Source organism: Colias eurytheme, chromosome 9 (assembly GCF_061535395.1).
Source record: "Colias eurytheme isolate Ceu_HAF_F1 chromosome 9, ilColEury1 Martin Lab GWU primary, whole genome shotgun sequence".
Taxonomy (NCBI): Eukaryota; Metazoa; Arthropoda; class Insecta; order Lepidoptera; family Pieridae; genus Colias; species Colias eurytheme.
Genome location: NC_142988.1, coordinates 6,493,627 through 6,505,732, shown reverse-complemented (window position 1 = coordinate 6,505,732; position 12,106 = coordinate 6,493,627). Strand labels below are relative to the sequence as shown.

General features: G+C 33.9%; 1 protein-coding gene across 2 annotated transcripts; it reads right to left on the bottom strand.

Moving 5' to 3' along the window:
• Positions 1-227: 227 nt before the first annotated feature.
• On the bottom strand, positions 228-11,501 carry r (carbamoyl-phosphate synthetase 2, aspartate transcarbamylase, and dihydroorotase rudimentary). Of its 2 annotated transcripts, none has more exons than XM_090105159.1 (11): positions 11,409-11,501; positions 9,918-10,043; positions 9,133-9,274; positions 7,801-8,074; positions 7,339-7,655; positions 4,099-7,237; positions 3,908-4,012; positions 3,564-3,812; positions 1,263-3,023; positions 579-962; positions 228-490 (listed from the first exon to the last, which is right to left on the bottom strand). In XM_090105159.1, the coding sequence occupies exons 2-11, from the start codon at positions 10,036-10,038 to the stop codon at positions 284-286; spliced, it is 6,699 nt and encodes a 2,232-aa protein (XP_089961285.1). In that variant the 5' UTR covers positions 10,039-10,043; positions 11,409-11,501; the 3' UTR covers positions 228-283. The 2 variants fall into 2 exon arrangements, with proteins under 2 accessions (XP_089961285.1, XP_089961284.1); XM_090105158.1 differs by having other exon boundaries at positions 9,918-10,049; positions 11,409-11,498.
• Positions 11,502-12,106: the final 605 nt, after the last annotated feature.

Below are 12,106 nucleotides of genomic sequence, written 5' to 3'. Positions count from 1 at the left end.
CATTTAGATCGTACCTATGTTTATCTAGTTACCAAAATTTAGAATATTGTTCAACTTAAGAGTCATAATTATAGAGTTGAAAAATTTTACTATTATATAATTATTATATCGAAAAAATTGTATATCGTCGTATTATAAATACCTCTATTGGCTTCATAAAAAGAGAACAAGAAAAACATATTAAGTTGCTTTTTTGATATTGTAGGATTATTCAATAAAAGCCTTAGTTTTGAATGTATAGTTTTTATTTCTTTTTTGTTTAAGTATAACAAAATAAAAGATATTAAATAAGTGGATTTGCACTGGATACCATAGCTAGTAAAGCCATGCGCACATACATGCCGTATTCAGCTTGTCTGAAATAGGCAGCTCTTGGGTCTGTATCAAATTCTGCTGATATCTCATCGACTCGTGGTAAAGGATGCATCACGATCATACGGCGTTTAGCACGCGTCATAAGTTGGGGAGTCACCACCAGCAGGCCACGTATCTAAAAAGTAGTATCAATTACATAGTTAATAATTTGTTATTAAAATTAAATATAAATTAATGTTATGAAACTAGAAGAAACTAATAACCTTTTCATACTCTTCTTGGCTATCAAATCTTTCTCGTTGAATTCTTGTCATGTATAAAACATGTGTATCGCCCAAGACATCTTCCAGCTTATCGAAAACCCTTTGAGATATACCTTTCTCAGAGACATAATCCATTATGTGTTTGGGCATACCGAGCCCAGGCGGGCTCACGTATTGAAGTTGTACTTGATATAGGGTCAATAAACGCGCGAGAGAATGGACTGTCCGGCCATTCTTTAAATCACCAACCATTGTTATTGTTAATCCATTTACAGTACCGATTTCTTCCCTTATAGTAAAGATGTCTAATAACGCTTGTGTAGGGTGCTCACCAATGCCATCACCTGCGTTTATCAAAGGTTTTCGGCAATGCCTTGACGCGCGCTGAAATTAGTTAAAATGTTGTAGATATATTCTTTAAAATATTATGTAAATTACCTACTTTAATTTAAAGTTAACTGAGAGGAGTCAGTATTATTGATAAGATAAGAAAAAAAAGCAATTTTATAGCATAAACGGTAATCAGTTTTACTCTTTTATAGATGATTTTCTATACTTTCGAGATTTAGTTTTACAGTACATATTTTAATGCTCTCGCCTCGTGATATTCTTTATAAATTTATAATTTCAAAATGTTTTTCGTAATGCGGGAAAAAAGTAAAAGAATTATCGTTTAATACTTACTGCGACTGCACCTGGTTCTGGGTGCCGAAGCACCACGACATCTGAGTAACTTGCCATAACAGCAACACTATCTTCTAATGTCTCTCCTTTTTTAGCAGAAGAGTTTGTTGCGTCTGTATGTATAACGGAACCTCCTAATCTTTGCATAGCCGCCGCAAAACTGCAACTCGTTCTTGTGCTCACTTCATAAAATATGGAAGCCATGACTTTTCCTCGTAATAAGTCATCTAGGAAACGACCTTTACTCACACTTGTTTTCATGAATTGAGCCAAATTGAAAATGTCATTCATAGTTTCTTTGCTGAATGAGTCCACAGTAAGTATACTTTTACCGAATAATTCATTACGTTGTCGCTGTGGAGCGGAAACTTGAGGTGGATAAGACGAACTATCACATCTTTGTCTTGTTGGAGGAATTGCAGTAGGTAATGGAGACATACTTCTAAATCCTGGTGCTTCATTAAAGTGAACGTTTAATTTATTTTCTGTTTTACCTTGTTCTACTTGATCCAAATCGTAATCACTATATTTGCTTATATCAAGAGTACTGTGGAATTCGAGTGCCGAGTTAGGTCTGCTCGTTTCCTGTTCTACCTTTTCGATAGCGTAAACTGGGAATGTTTGCTTTTTCGGAGTAGGCCATTCACGAACATTTTGACCAAAACCTGGTGGAACTAAAATTTTGCCTTCTACATATGCAATTTCTCCTCGCAAAGTGACACGGTGAACGGCTCCACATACATGCATTCCTGCAAAAGGCGTCCATTTTGATTTTGTGAAATCCATAGCATCAGGTATGGTCCATTCATAGTCCATATCAATCTCTACGTAAGTATTGGGTTGTTCAGGGAGATTAAATATTTTACGTGGGTTTCTGTGGAATTTATTTATTAAATCTTCCATAGTAAGACGTCCTTGATGAACGGCATTTAGCAATAAGGGTAAAATTGTTTCCAGGCCAGGGTAACCAGGTGGTGGTTTTTCTGAGTTTTTCTCTTCGACTGAATGCGGCGCATGATCAGTAGCAAAAATATCAATAATATCCATATTATTCCAAAGCTCTTGTTGATCTTCTGGACTACAAAGTACTGGTCTAACTTCAGCACGACCTTTACCAATTCTTTCTATATCATTGGTACTAAGGAACAGATGATGAGGACATACTTCACAAGTAACCTTAAGACCCCGTTCTTTAGCGGCTTTGATTATTAAAATTTCTTCTTTTCTAGCCACATGACAGATATGAATTGGTCTGTCAAGCAAAGACGCCATGAGAATAATTGCACCCGTTTTTTCACGTTCTGCATGCGCACAAATTGGAAACTTTTTAGGCCAATTTTGTAAATGTTTTTGCCAAATTGTCATATCATCAAGTTTAAGTGTGGTAAATGTCTCATTAAGATACATTTTTAAAGCAGCTGCTTGAGGCGCTAATTCAGCTGCAGTATCAGAGTTACTTGTAGATGCACCTATAAATAATGCATAATCACAACGAGCACTCACACGTGATAGTGCTGACACCAGTTCGTATGATCCACGATCAATTACAGGGGGGTTCGTATTAGGCATAGCACAGATCATAGTGATTCCACCAGCAAGGGCAGAAGCTGTACACGAGTCGAAGTCTTCTTTATAGGTAGCACCAGGCTCTCTTACATGAACGTGAACATCTATGAAGCCCGGTAATTTTATAATGTTTCTTGATGTCATGCAATCAGTATGTGTTTTCATAGGTGGCGCCCCGCCACAGCGTAACATGGCCTGAAATAAAAATAATAAAAAAAAAACATTTTTATGTAATTATACAAATAATATACTTTCCGCCCGCGGCATCGCCCGCGTTTTTAAAGAAAAACCCGCATAGTTCCGGTTCCCATGGGATTTCCGGGATAAAACCTATCCTATGTGTTAATCCAAGTTACCCTCTAGGTATATGTGTGCTAAATTTCATTGTAATCGGTTCAGTAGTATTTGCGCCAAAGAGTAACAAACACACACATACACATCCTCACAAACTTTCGCATTTATAATATTAGTAGGATAATTTAATTACTACAAAAATAAACATTTTTATATCTATGTTATCTATGTTTAGATGGAGCGAAAATATTTTAGATATACAATTCGAATGCGAGCAGAAAAGCAGAAAAGCAATATTATACTTAAAACATAGTTAAAAAAATATATCATACATGCATACATACATCATATTTATCTCATTAAGTATTATGTAATATTATTAAATTATGTATATTATATTGTACGTCATATCGGTGTTTAAATAAATACCCTGATTATTACCTGTACTAAGAGCTTAGCGCATTTGACGTCTGTTACTAAGGGTACAGCGTAATCTACAGCCAGTCGTCTAGTTCTATATCCATGTGTTGAAAATGAGGAAACTCGACGAGCTCCTCCTCTCATCGGCAAATTAATCACAAGATCCAATTCACGTCTGGCCATAAAGTCTGCTAAATGCATAAGTTCTCCATCCGACCTGGCATCGTCTAGATCTCCTATGTGTTCAAATGTCCATTGTACACTTTCGACCTGAAATAAACAAATTTGTTAAATATTTTGAGTAGATTAATATTTACAGTAGTAAAATGCAATTTAGGTATATAATTTGTATGGAAAATAATTACGTCTATGCCATGTTCCGTATAAAAATCTCCAGTACCCATACTGGCATATAGTTTGTATCCCATCCTGTGTAAAATTCGTACACTTGGTAATAGCTCCATTTTGTGCTGAAAAACAAATTTTATTAATTTTAACCAAAAAAACATTAAAACTTTCATAATATCCATAAATGCACCAAATTAAATTTAATTACCTTAAATGTACCGATGGAGAGCAAAATTGCTTTTTTTGGTATCCTAAATCCTGTGCTCATTAATGATTTTAAATATGCTTCGTATCTGTTCTCACCAAAACAAGCCACTTCTCCTGTTGAAGCCATTTCTACTCCCAATGTAACATCTGCTCCGGATAGTCGTGAAAACGAGAATTGTGGAACCTTTACACCTACTTTACCACATCCACTCATAACGTTTACTGGTTCCACAGGTATACCAAGAATGACTTTTGTGGCCATAGCCACAAAATCGTGGTCAAGAGTCTTAGAAACAAACGGAAATGATCTTGACACTCTTACATTGCACTCTATAACCTTCAGTTCATTATCTTTGGCAATGAGTTGCATATTAAATGGTCCAGTAACATCTAATGTTTCAGCTATAATTCTGGCAATATCCTTTATTTTTTCTAAAGTTTCATTATTTATATCTTGTGGTGGTGTCACCAACGTAGCATCACCTGAATGAACCCCAGCATTTTCGACATGCTCCGAGACTGCCATACAAAGAAGTATACCATCTACAGCTACAACATCCACGTCTATCTCCTTAGCATCTAAAATATATTTCGATATTACCACTGGATGTTCTTTGCTTAATTTGCTTGCTGATTTTAGATATGTTTCGAGTTCCTGATGTGAATATGCAACATTCATAGCTGCTCCACTTAATACATATGACGGCCGAACCAAACATGGATATCCAACTTCTTCACAAAAAGTTATAGCTGACTCGAGATTAGTAAGCTCTTTCCAGCGTGGTTGTAATATTCCTCTACGATCTAACATTCTTGAAAATTTAAACCTATTTTCTGCATTATCAACCATATCTGGTGAGGTACCTAAGATAACTGCTTGTTGTCGGTGTAAGTCCATCGCGATATTATTAGGTAACTGTCCCCCCATACATAAAATTACACCGTCTGGATGCTCAATATTATAAATATCCATTACAACTTCGAAAGAAATTTCTTCAAAATATAATCTATCACTCATATCATAATCAGTACTAACGGTCTCTGGGTTGTAATTTACCATTATAGTTTTCTTATTTTGATTTTTTAATTCTCTTAAACAACCTACAGCACACCAATCAAATTCCACTGAGCTCCCTATTCTATATACTCCAGAACCCAGCACCATTATGAATTCACCTGGGAATTCTAAATCATGTATACATCCATTGTAAGTTAGGTATAAGTAGTTTGTGGAGGCTGGCCATTCGGCGGCAACTGTGTCTATTTTTTTAACGAATGGAGTAATTTTATATTCTTCTCTTAATTTTCGTACTGCTAGTTCTGTAATTTTAATAGCAGCAGCTATTTGTTTATCTGAAAATCCAATTTGCTTGGCTTTTTTCAAAGAATTTGAAGTTATGGGTCCCTTTATAGATTCAAGATTTTCATAGTAATCTATAATATTTTTCATCTTATTTAAGAACCAATGGTCAATTTTAGTTAGTTCATACAATTTGTCTACTGAGTAACCTGCTTTTAATGCCGCGGCAAGGATAAACATTCTTTTATCTGTTGGTTCTCTTAAGTCATTGTCATTAACTTTTATAATATAGGGATCAAAACCGTTAACATTTTCATCCACCATTCGTAATGCTTTCTGAAATGCTTCTTCAAAACTTCTACCAATGGCCATAACTTCACCAACACTTTTCATAGAGCTTCCAATTTTTGTACTAACTCGATTAAATTTGGCTAAATCCCATCGTGGTATTTTAACAACGCAATAATCTAAACTAGGTTCGAAGCACGCTGTTGTTACACCAGTAACAGAATTTTTTATTTCTGGTAGCGGAATGCCTAAAGACAACTTTGCAGCAACATATGCCAATGGATATCCAGTAGCTTTGCTAGCTAATGCAGAACTTCTAGACAATCTTGCGTTCACTTCTATTATATAAAATTCTTCTGAATTGGGATTCAACGCATACTGAATATTACACTCACCAACGATGCCAAAATGTCTAATTACTTTTATGGCGGTATTTCGTAACATGTAATATTCACGATTAGACAATGTTTGACTCGGTGCTACAACAATAGATTCTCCTGTATGAATTCCTAAGGGATCTACATTCTCCATATTACAAACTGTAATACAATTGTCATATGCATCTCTTACAACTTCGTATTCTACTTCTTTCCAGCCCTTTAAAGACTTATCTATTATTAATTGTTCGGAATGTGACAGAGCTTGGTGTGCAAGAATTTTTAACTCTTCTTCATTATTTGCAAATCCTGATCCTAAACCCCCCAGTGAAAACGCTGATCGAGCCATTACTGGATAACCTATTTTAATGGCGGCTGTGAGAGCTTCTTCTACTGATGACACTGCTGCACTGGGCGCAACTTTTTCACCTATTGCATTAATTTTTTCCGCAAATATTTTTCTGTCTTCAGTGTCTACAATAGATTGAATTGGAGTACCAAGAACACTTACATTATATTTGTTAAATATTTTACTTTTTTCTAATTCGACTCCACAATTTAAAGCTGTTTGGCCACCAAAAGTGAGAAGAACACCAGTGGGACGTTCTGCTTTTATTACTTGTTCAACGTATTCTGGTGTTATAGGTAAAAAATAAACCTTGTCAGCTAAACCTTTTGACGTTTGGACGGTAGCGATGTTTGGGTTTATTAAAACAGTTTGTATTTTTTCTTCTTGCATGGCTTTAACACCTTGCGACCCAGAATAATCAAATTCACCAGCTTGACCGATGGACAATCCACCAGAACCAAGGATTAGAACTTTTTTAGGTCTTTCTTGAAGTTTAGGAGTAAATTTAATTTTTTCCGTTATCATTTCATTTACAATAGCTTGCTTTTTATTTTTATACGATTTAACTAAATCAATGAAAACATCAAAAAGACATTCCAGATCAGTCGGGCCAGCCGTGTGTTCAGGATGAAATTGAACACTGAAGAATGGGAGTATTTTATGGCATATACCCTCATTAGTCTTATCGTTTTCATTTGTAAATAATACGTCCCATTTATCTGGAAGAGTATCAGCATCAACAGCGTAACCGTGATTTTGTGACGTCATGAAGCATCGACCAGTTCCTTTGTGCGTGCAAGGAAGATTGTGTCCACGGTTTCCGTAACTGAAAAAAAAAACAGCAAAATAGATACAGCACACATTTTAAAGGTAAAATATAACCTCGACATTAATTTAAAATATCAAAAATAACTATTTGATTATTACCTTGTTTTGTATGTCTTGCAACCTGCCGCAGTTGCAAGTAACTGGTGACCTAAGCATATTCCAAATATAGGCTTTATGTTTTTCTGGTCGTTGATTCGGAGACGCAATTGTTCAACAGTAGCTTTGCAAACTTCTGGATCACCGGGACCGTTACTTATGAATAGTCCGTCATAAGTGTTTGCATCTAGAGCATAATCCCATGGAACTAATACTACTTTTGCGTTCCTTTTAATCAAACATCTAATTTGATTATATTTTAATCCACAGTCAACTGCCATAATAGTTACGTCTCCATTAGGATTGAAAATTCGAGGCTCCTAAAATATAATTTAATATTTATTTTAAATATAAACTTAAATTAAAAATACTTATTTTTGCTATGACTTTCGAATAAAAAAAGAATCATAAAAGTTGATTCACCCACTCGAAAGTTTTTTACATGGGCATAAAAATACAGCTTACCTTCGAAGAAACTTCTGCAACTAAATTTCTTGTATTTGGATCAGTTAATGACGTCATAGGTGCGAATGGTGGCTCCCCTTGAATTATTTTTCCTAACATTACACCCTCTCGAAGTCGGAATGTAAGTGCTCTAGTGTCAACACCGCAAAGGCCTGGTACACCTTTTGCTGCTAACCATCTTCCTAGTGATTGCTTCGCCCTCCAATGGCAAGCTTCTGTACTAACTTCGCCAACAATCAAAGCGGAGGCCCAAATACGATCGGATTCGAACCATCTGAAGTTTTAAAATAATTTGGAAAATCCAAAAGTGCACGCCTCATAATTTTTTTTTAATAAATATTTATTAATTATTATTTTTGTTTATTTAATAACAATTAAACCACATCGAATCAGACCCTGAAAAATGAAAGGGTTCTATTCCTGAGCATACTCAAGCGTAAGAGAAAAAAAAAGACTCGATTAGTAAAGTATTTCGGTCGCTATCGTGTTAACAAGAAAAAGGATCCGCACATACAGACACACGGACGTCCAAGACAGAACTTTTTTAAACTGTTTTTTAACTAGTTTAAATAACAAAAATGACATCAAAAATATCATGAACGTTAAAAATAGTGTTTTTTCTTAATATGTGTGTGTATGTATTATCTTACAAGTGCAATATATGATACATAAAGACATTTTAAGTTTGAAAAATCAGATGTTTTGCGCGAAGTGACAGTAGTACCCACCTCAACGCTTCGCTTATGAGGCGTGCAATACGATTTTGAGAATGATCTTAATTTGGTTAAATCGTTTTCTAAAGTAAGCTTTGTTCTTATTTCTTATTGTTTATACCTTTAACTTAATCTGAATCTTTGCAATATATTTAGCTGCTGTAAAATTTTAATTCAAATTCGTACAAAAGTTTTTTGTAAAAGAGTACATATCTAAGTAGTAACATAGTAATATAATAATATGAAATGCCTAAAAATCATTCCTCTTAGTTATAAACTTAAGACAATATTAACTAACTCTTTTCAATTTAAAATAAAAATTTCTTCAAAAATTGAGTAGTTAACTACGTACTTATTATTTACTTATTTTTTTAGTCTAGACTCTAGAGATTCAATCCATACTTACTATAATATTATAAATGCGAAAGTAACTCTGTATGTCTGTCTGTTACTCAATCACGCCTAAACTACTGAACCAATTTGCATGAAATTTGGTATGGAGATATTTTGATACCCGAGAAAGGACATAGGCTACCTTTTTTTGCGAAATATGTACCACGGGCGAAGCCGGGGCGGACCTCTAGTTTATAATATAATATGTGTAACGCAGTTATGTTACCTAGGTAAACCATGTTCATCACGCTCGTTTTCATCAGGAACTCCATAATTACCCACGAGAGGGTAGGTAAGCACCAGTAACTGGGCGTGGTAGGAGGGATCCGTCAACGATTCTGGATAACCCACCATACCCGTTTGGAACACTGGAATACATGTTTAAAGTTAGAATCTTGGCGTAGATAATATGTATGTTATAATTCAATGCTATTGGTAGTTATATGTGAGCAGATTTTAATTCCCCCAAATTCCCACTATTTTTATTTATTTTATTTTTATTTACTATATTAATAACCATTTTTTGGCGGAGGCCTATGTCCTGCAGTGGACGTCCTGAAAGGCTGGAATGATGTTGATGAAAATGATGAGATTTTAATTATTTAATTTTATAGACTGATTCGCGCGAAGTAATTCATTACTACACCATCATCATTACCTATAATTTGTAATATATTCAACAATACTAAACCCAGCATATGTGAGACTTATTCCATCTCGAGTTTGAACAAATTATTCACAATATATATATAATAATATAGCTATACCTAATGAACATTCTATAAATATTGATAAATAGTTTCAGAATTTATTACCGACGCGGATGTTCGCTTGCTTTGTTGTATTGTTTTAGGAAAACTTTATTATTTGGGACAGAGTTCCTTGAACTGTTATCAAATCTTTAATAAAAACTGTTGTGTCTATAGATTATCATAAAAAAAAAAACAATAGATGCTAATTGAGCACCGTTATAATTTTGAACGTCGGTTAAGAAGGTTAACTGGTACTTACCAACTTCTCCCTCAACGGGAACTTGAGCTCCAAAGCTTCGTCCTTGGAAAATAGATCCATCAGCAAGAACGAGGCAGCAGGGAGGCCCCACTTCACAACTAAGATCATTTTTGCCTTCCATTATATCTGAAACTTGTCGGAAAATATTTTCCGTCAGCAAAATTACTTTTGTATTACCAAGGTATGCCGATGACAAAAGTGGGTACAGAATTTTATATTTAAAATTTAAGATTTATGTACATTTTTTAAGATTTCATAATATTTGTCCGACCCTTCATTCCAGCATTAATTATAATATAAAATGTACCTCTACATATATTTTTAATTATGCATACAAATATAACGGAAAGCGGTGGTTTGAACTATTTGAGGTAAGATAAGTAGTGGATTGTTATCATAGTGCAGCAATAGATATGACCGACCTAGAAATGTTAAGGTTACGAGTTACTACAATTTTTAATGAAGCGATACGTTCCCTTTATAGTAGCTAGGGTCAATGCGCCAATTCTCGAAGGTTTATGGATATTATAATATTTGGAAATCAATTAACAACAAAGAAGTAACTCACACTGTTAACGATGAATATGTTATGAATAAGAATAGAAAACAATTTTAAGATATCTGTAAATACAACCGTTATGTACCTATGTATATTATTATTATCTTTAGTAACCATTACAATACGAAATTCATAAATTACAATTACAAATTCTTTATCATAGTAAATACTAGGTAGGATTGCATTTCTATTTCTTCTCTCTGAAACATGAACTATCATGTTGAACCTATACGGTCTACTTAATATAATGAATACTTTCAGTAGGTAAGTAGGTACTTGATTAAGTTTTTCTAGTCCCTTTTGTATTCAATTAACCTTGGATTGAATAAAAAAAACGAACGCTTTCGTGTCCCACTAGGAAAGTTCCTACCAATCTTCTAGGTACCTAGATATTTAAAATAAAAAAAGGAAAAAAACATGAAAAAAACTGATAAATTACAAAACATTTTTACAGTTAGGTAACTAGGTATTTACCTAGAAAGCTATATGCCTGAAAATGAAAATAAATATGTATTTATTATATCCATGCTGGCATTGAAATAAAAATTGATACTTTTTTCAGTAAATATTCAATAGCTTAATTAGGAAACATCTGCTAGGTACATACGTAAATAAATGAAGACATAACTAGGTATGTATAGGTAAGATAATTAATTAAATTCTTAAAAATATTTTTTTCTCCGATTTTTTAGCATTTATTTTTGTAATAATTATAGCACTGAATAAATTGATCCAATTTTAATATTTAACATAGCCAGAAGTAAACATTTTTTTTTAAATATCAAGTTTTGTGGTTGAAACAACATTAATACACGTGTTACATACAATGAAAAAAATATGACATTTAATATTACTCATAACAAGGTACCTAAAATAAATACTTTGAAATTACGCTCTTACATATTATCGTCTATAAGCGAAGTTACACTCACATTTTAGGTTCAAATTGCCGGCCACGTGGTATTTTTAAAGAGCCACGAAGAACGGTCCGGCGCTGTCGCGAACTGCGCAACGACAGACCGAGCTCGTTCAGAGCTCAACTTCCTTCAAGTTACGCGTTATCATACTTCGTCACAATACCAACCAGTCGGGTCACATCCTGCTCTCGCATACACACTTTACATATGGGCCTCTCGTTTACACATCACTAAGGTCAATGATGTGAATGATGCTAATGTTTGCTGCGAAGTTGGGTTTGGAATTTGAGTGAAACATTAAGTCTAGCTACCTATATTATAAACAATAATAATGGGACATTTTGATCACGGTTGAAGGAAATTTTCCTATTTTACTTCCGCAGAAATTATAATTTGATAACCTGTTGAATTTAATTTATTGTTTAAATTTAGTTTCAATAAATTTATGATTACTGTAATTAAACATTAAAATCACCTTGTATATATATCCTGTTACTTATAGCATCTTAAAGTACGAGAAAAGTATAAAGTACCTACGAGAAAATTAAAAATATTTATTTTGATCCAACCAGTTCAATTGCCTACTGTATTTGAACAATATATTTTTCTAAAGCCATTGTTCTTTTAAAAGACTGTGATTTTACTCTCTAAACAACTAATCAGTCAATTACATACTTAATTATTATCTTCAAATTTCAAAGGTATTTCATACG

Excerpts from the sequence above, each read along its gene's own strand:
- r (XM_090105159.1), bottom strand. The coding sequence starts at position 10,038 with ATGGAAGGCAAAAATGATCTTAGTTGTGAAGTGGGGCCTCCCTGCTGC. Across the intron at positions 7,238-7,338 it reads TGCAAGACATACAAAACAAG|TTACGGAAACCGTGGACACA; the intron begins GTAATAATCAAA and ends TTTTTTTTTCAG. Across the intron at positions 491-578 it reads GCCAAGAAGAGTATGAAAAG|ATACGTGGCCTGCTGGTGGT; the intron begins GTTATTAGTTTC and ends ACTACTTTTTAG.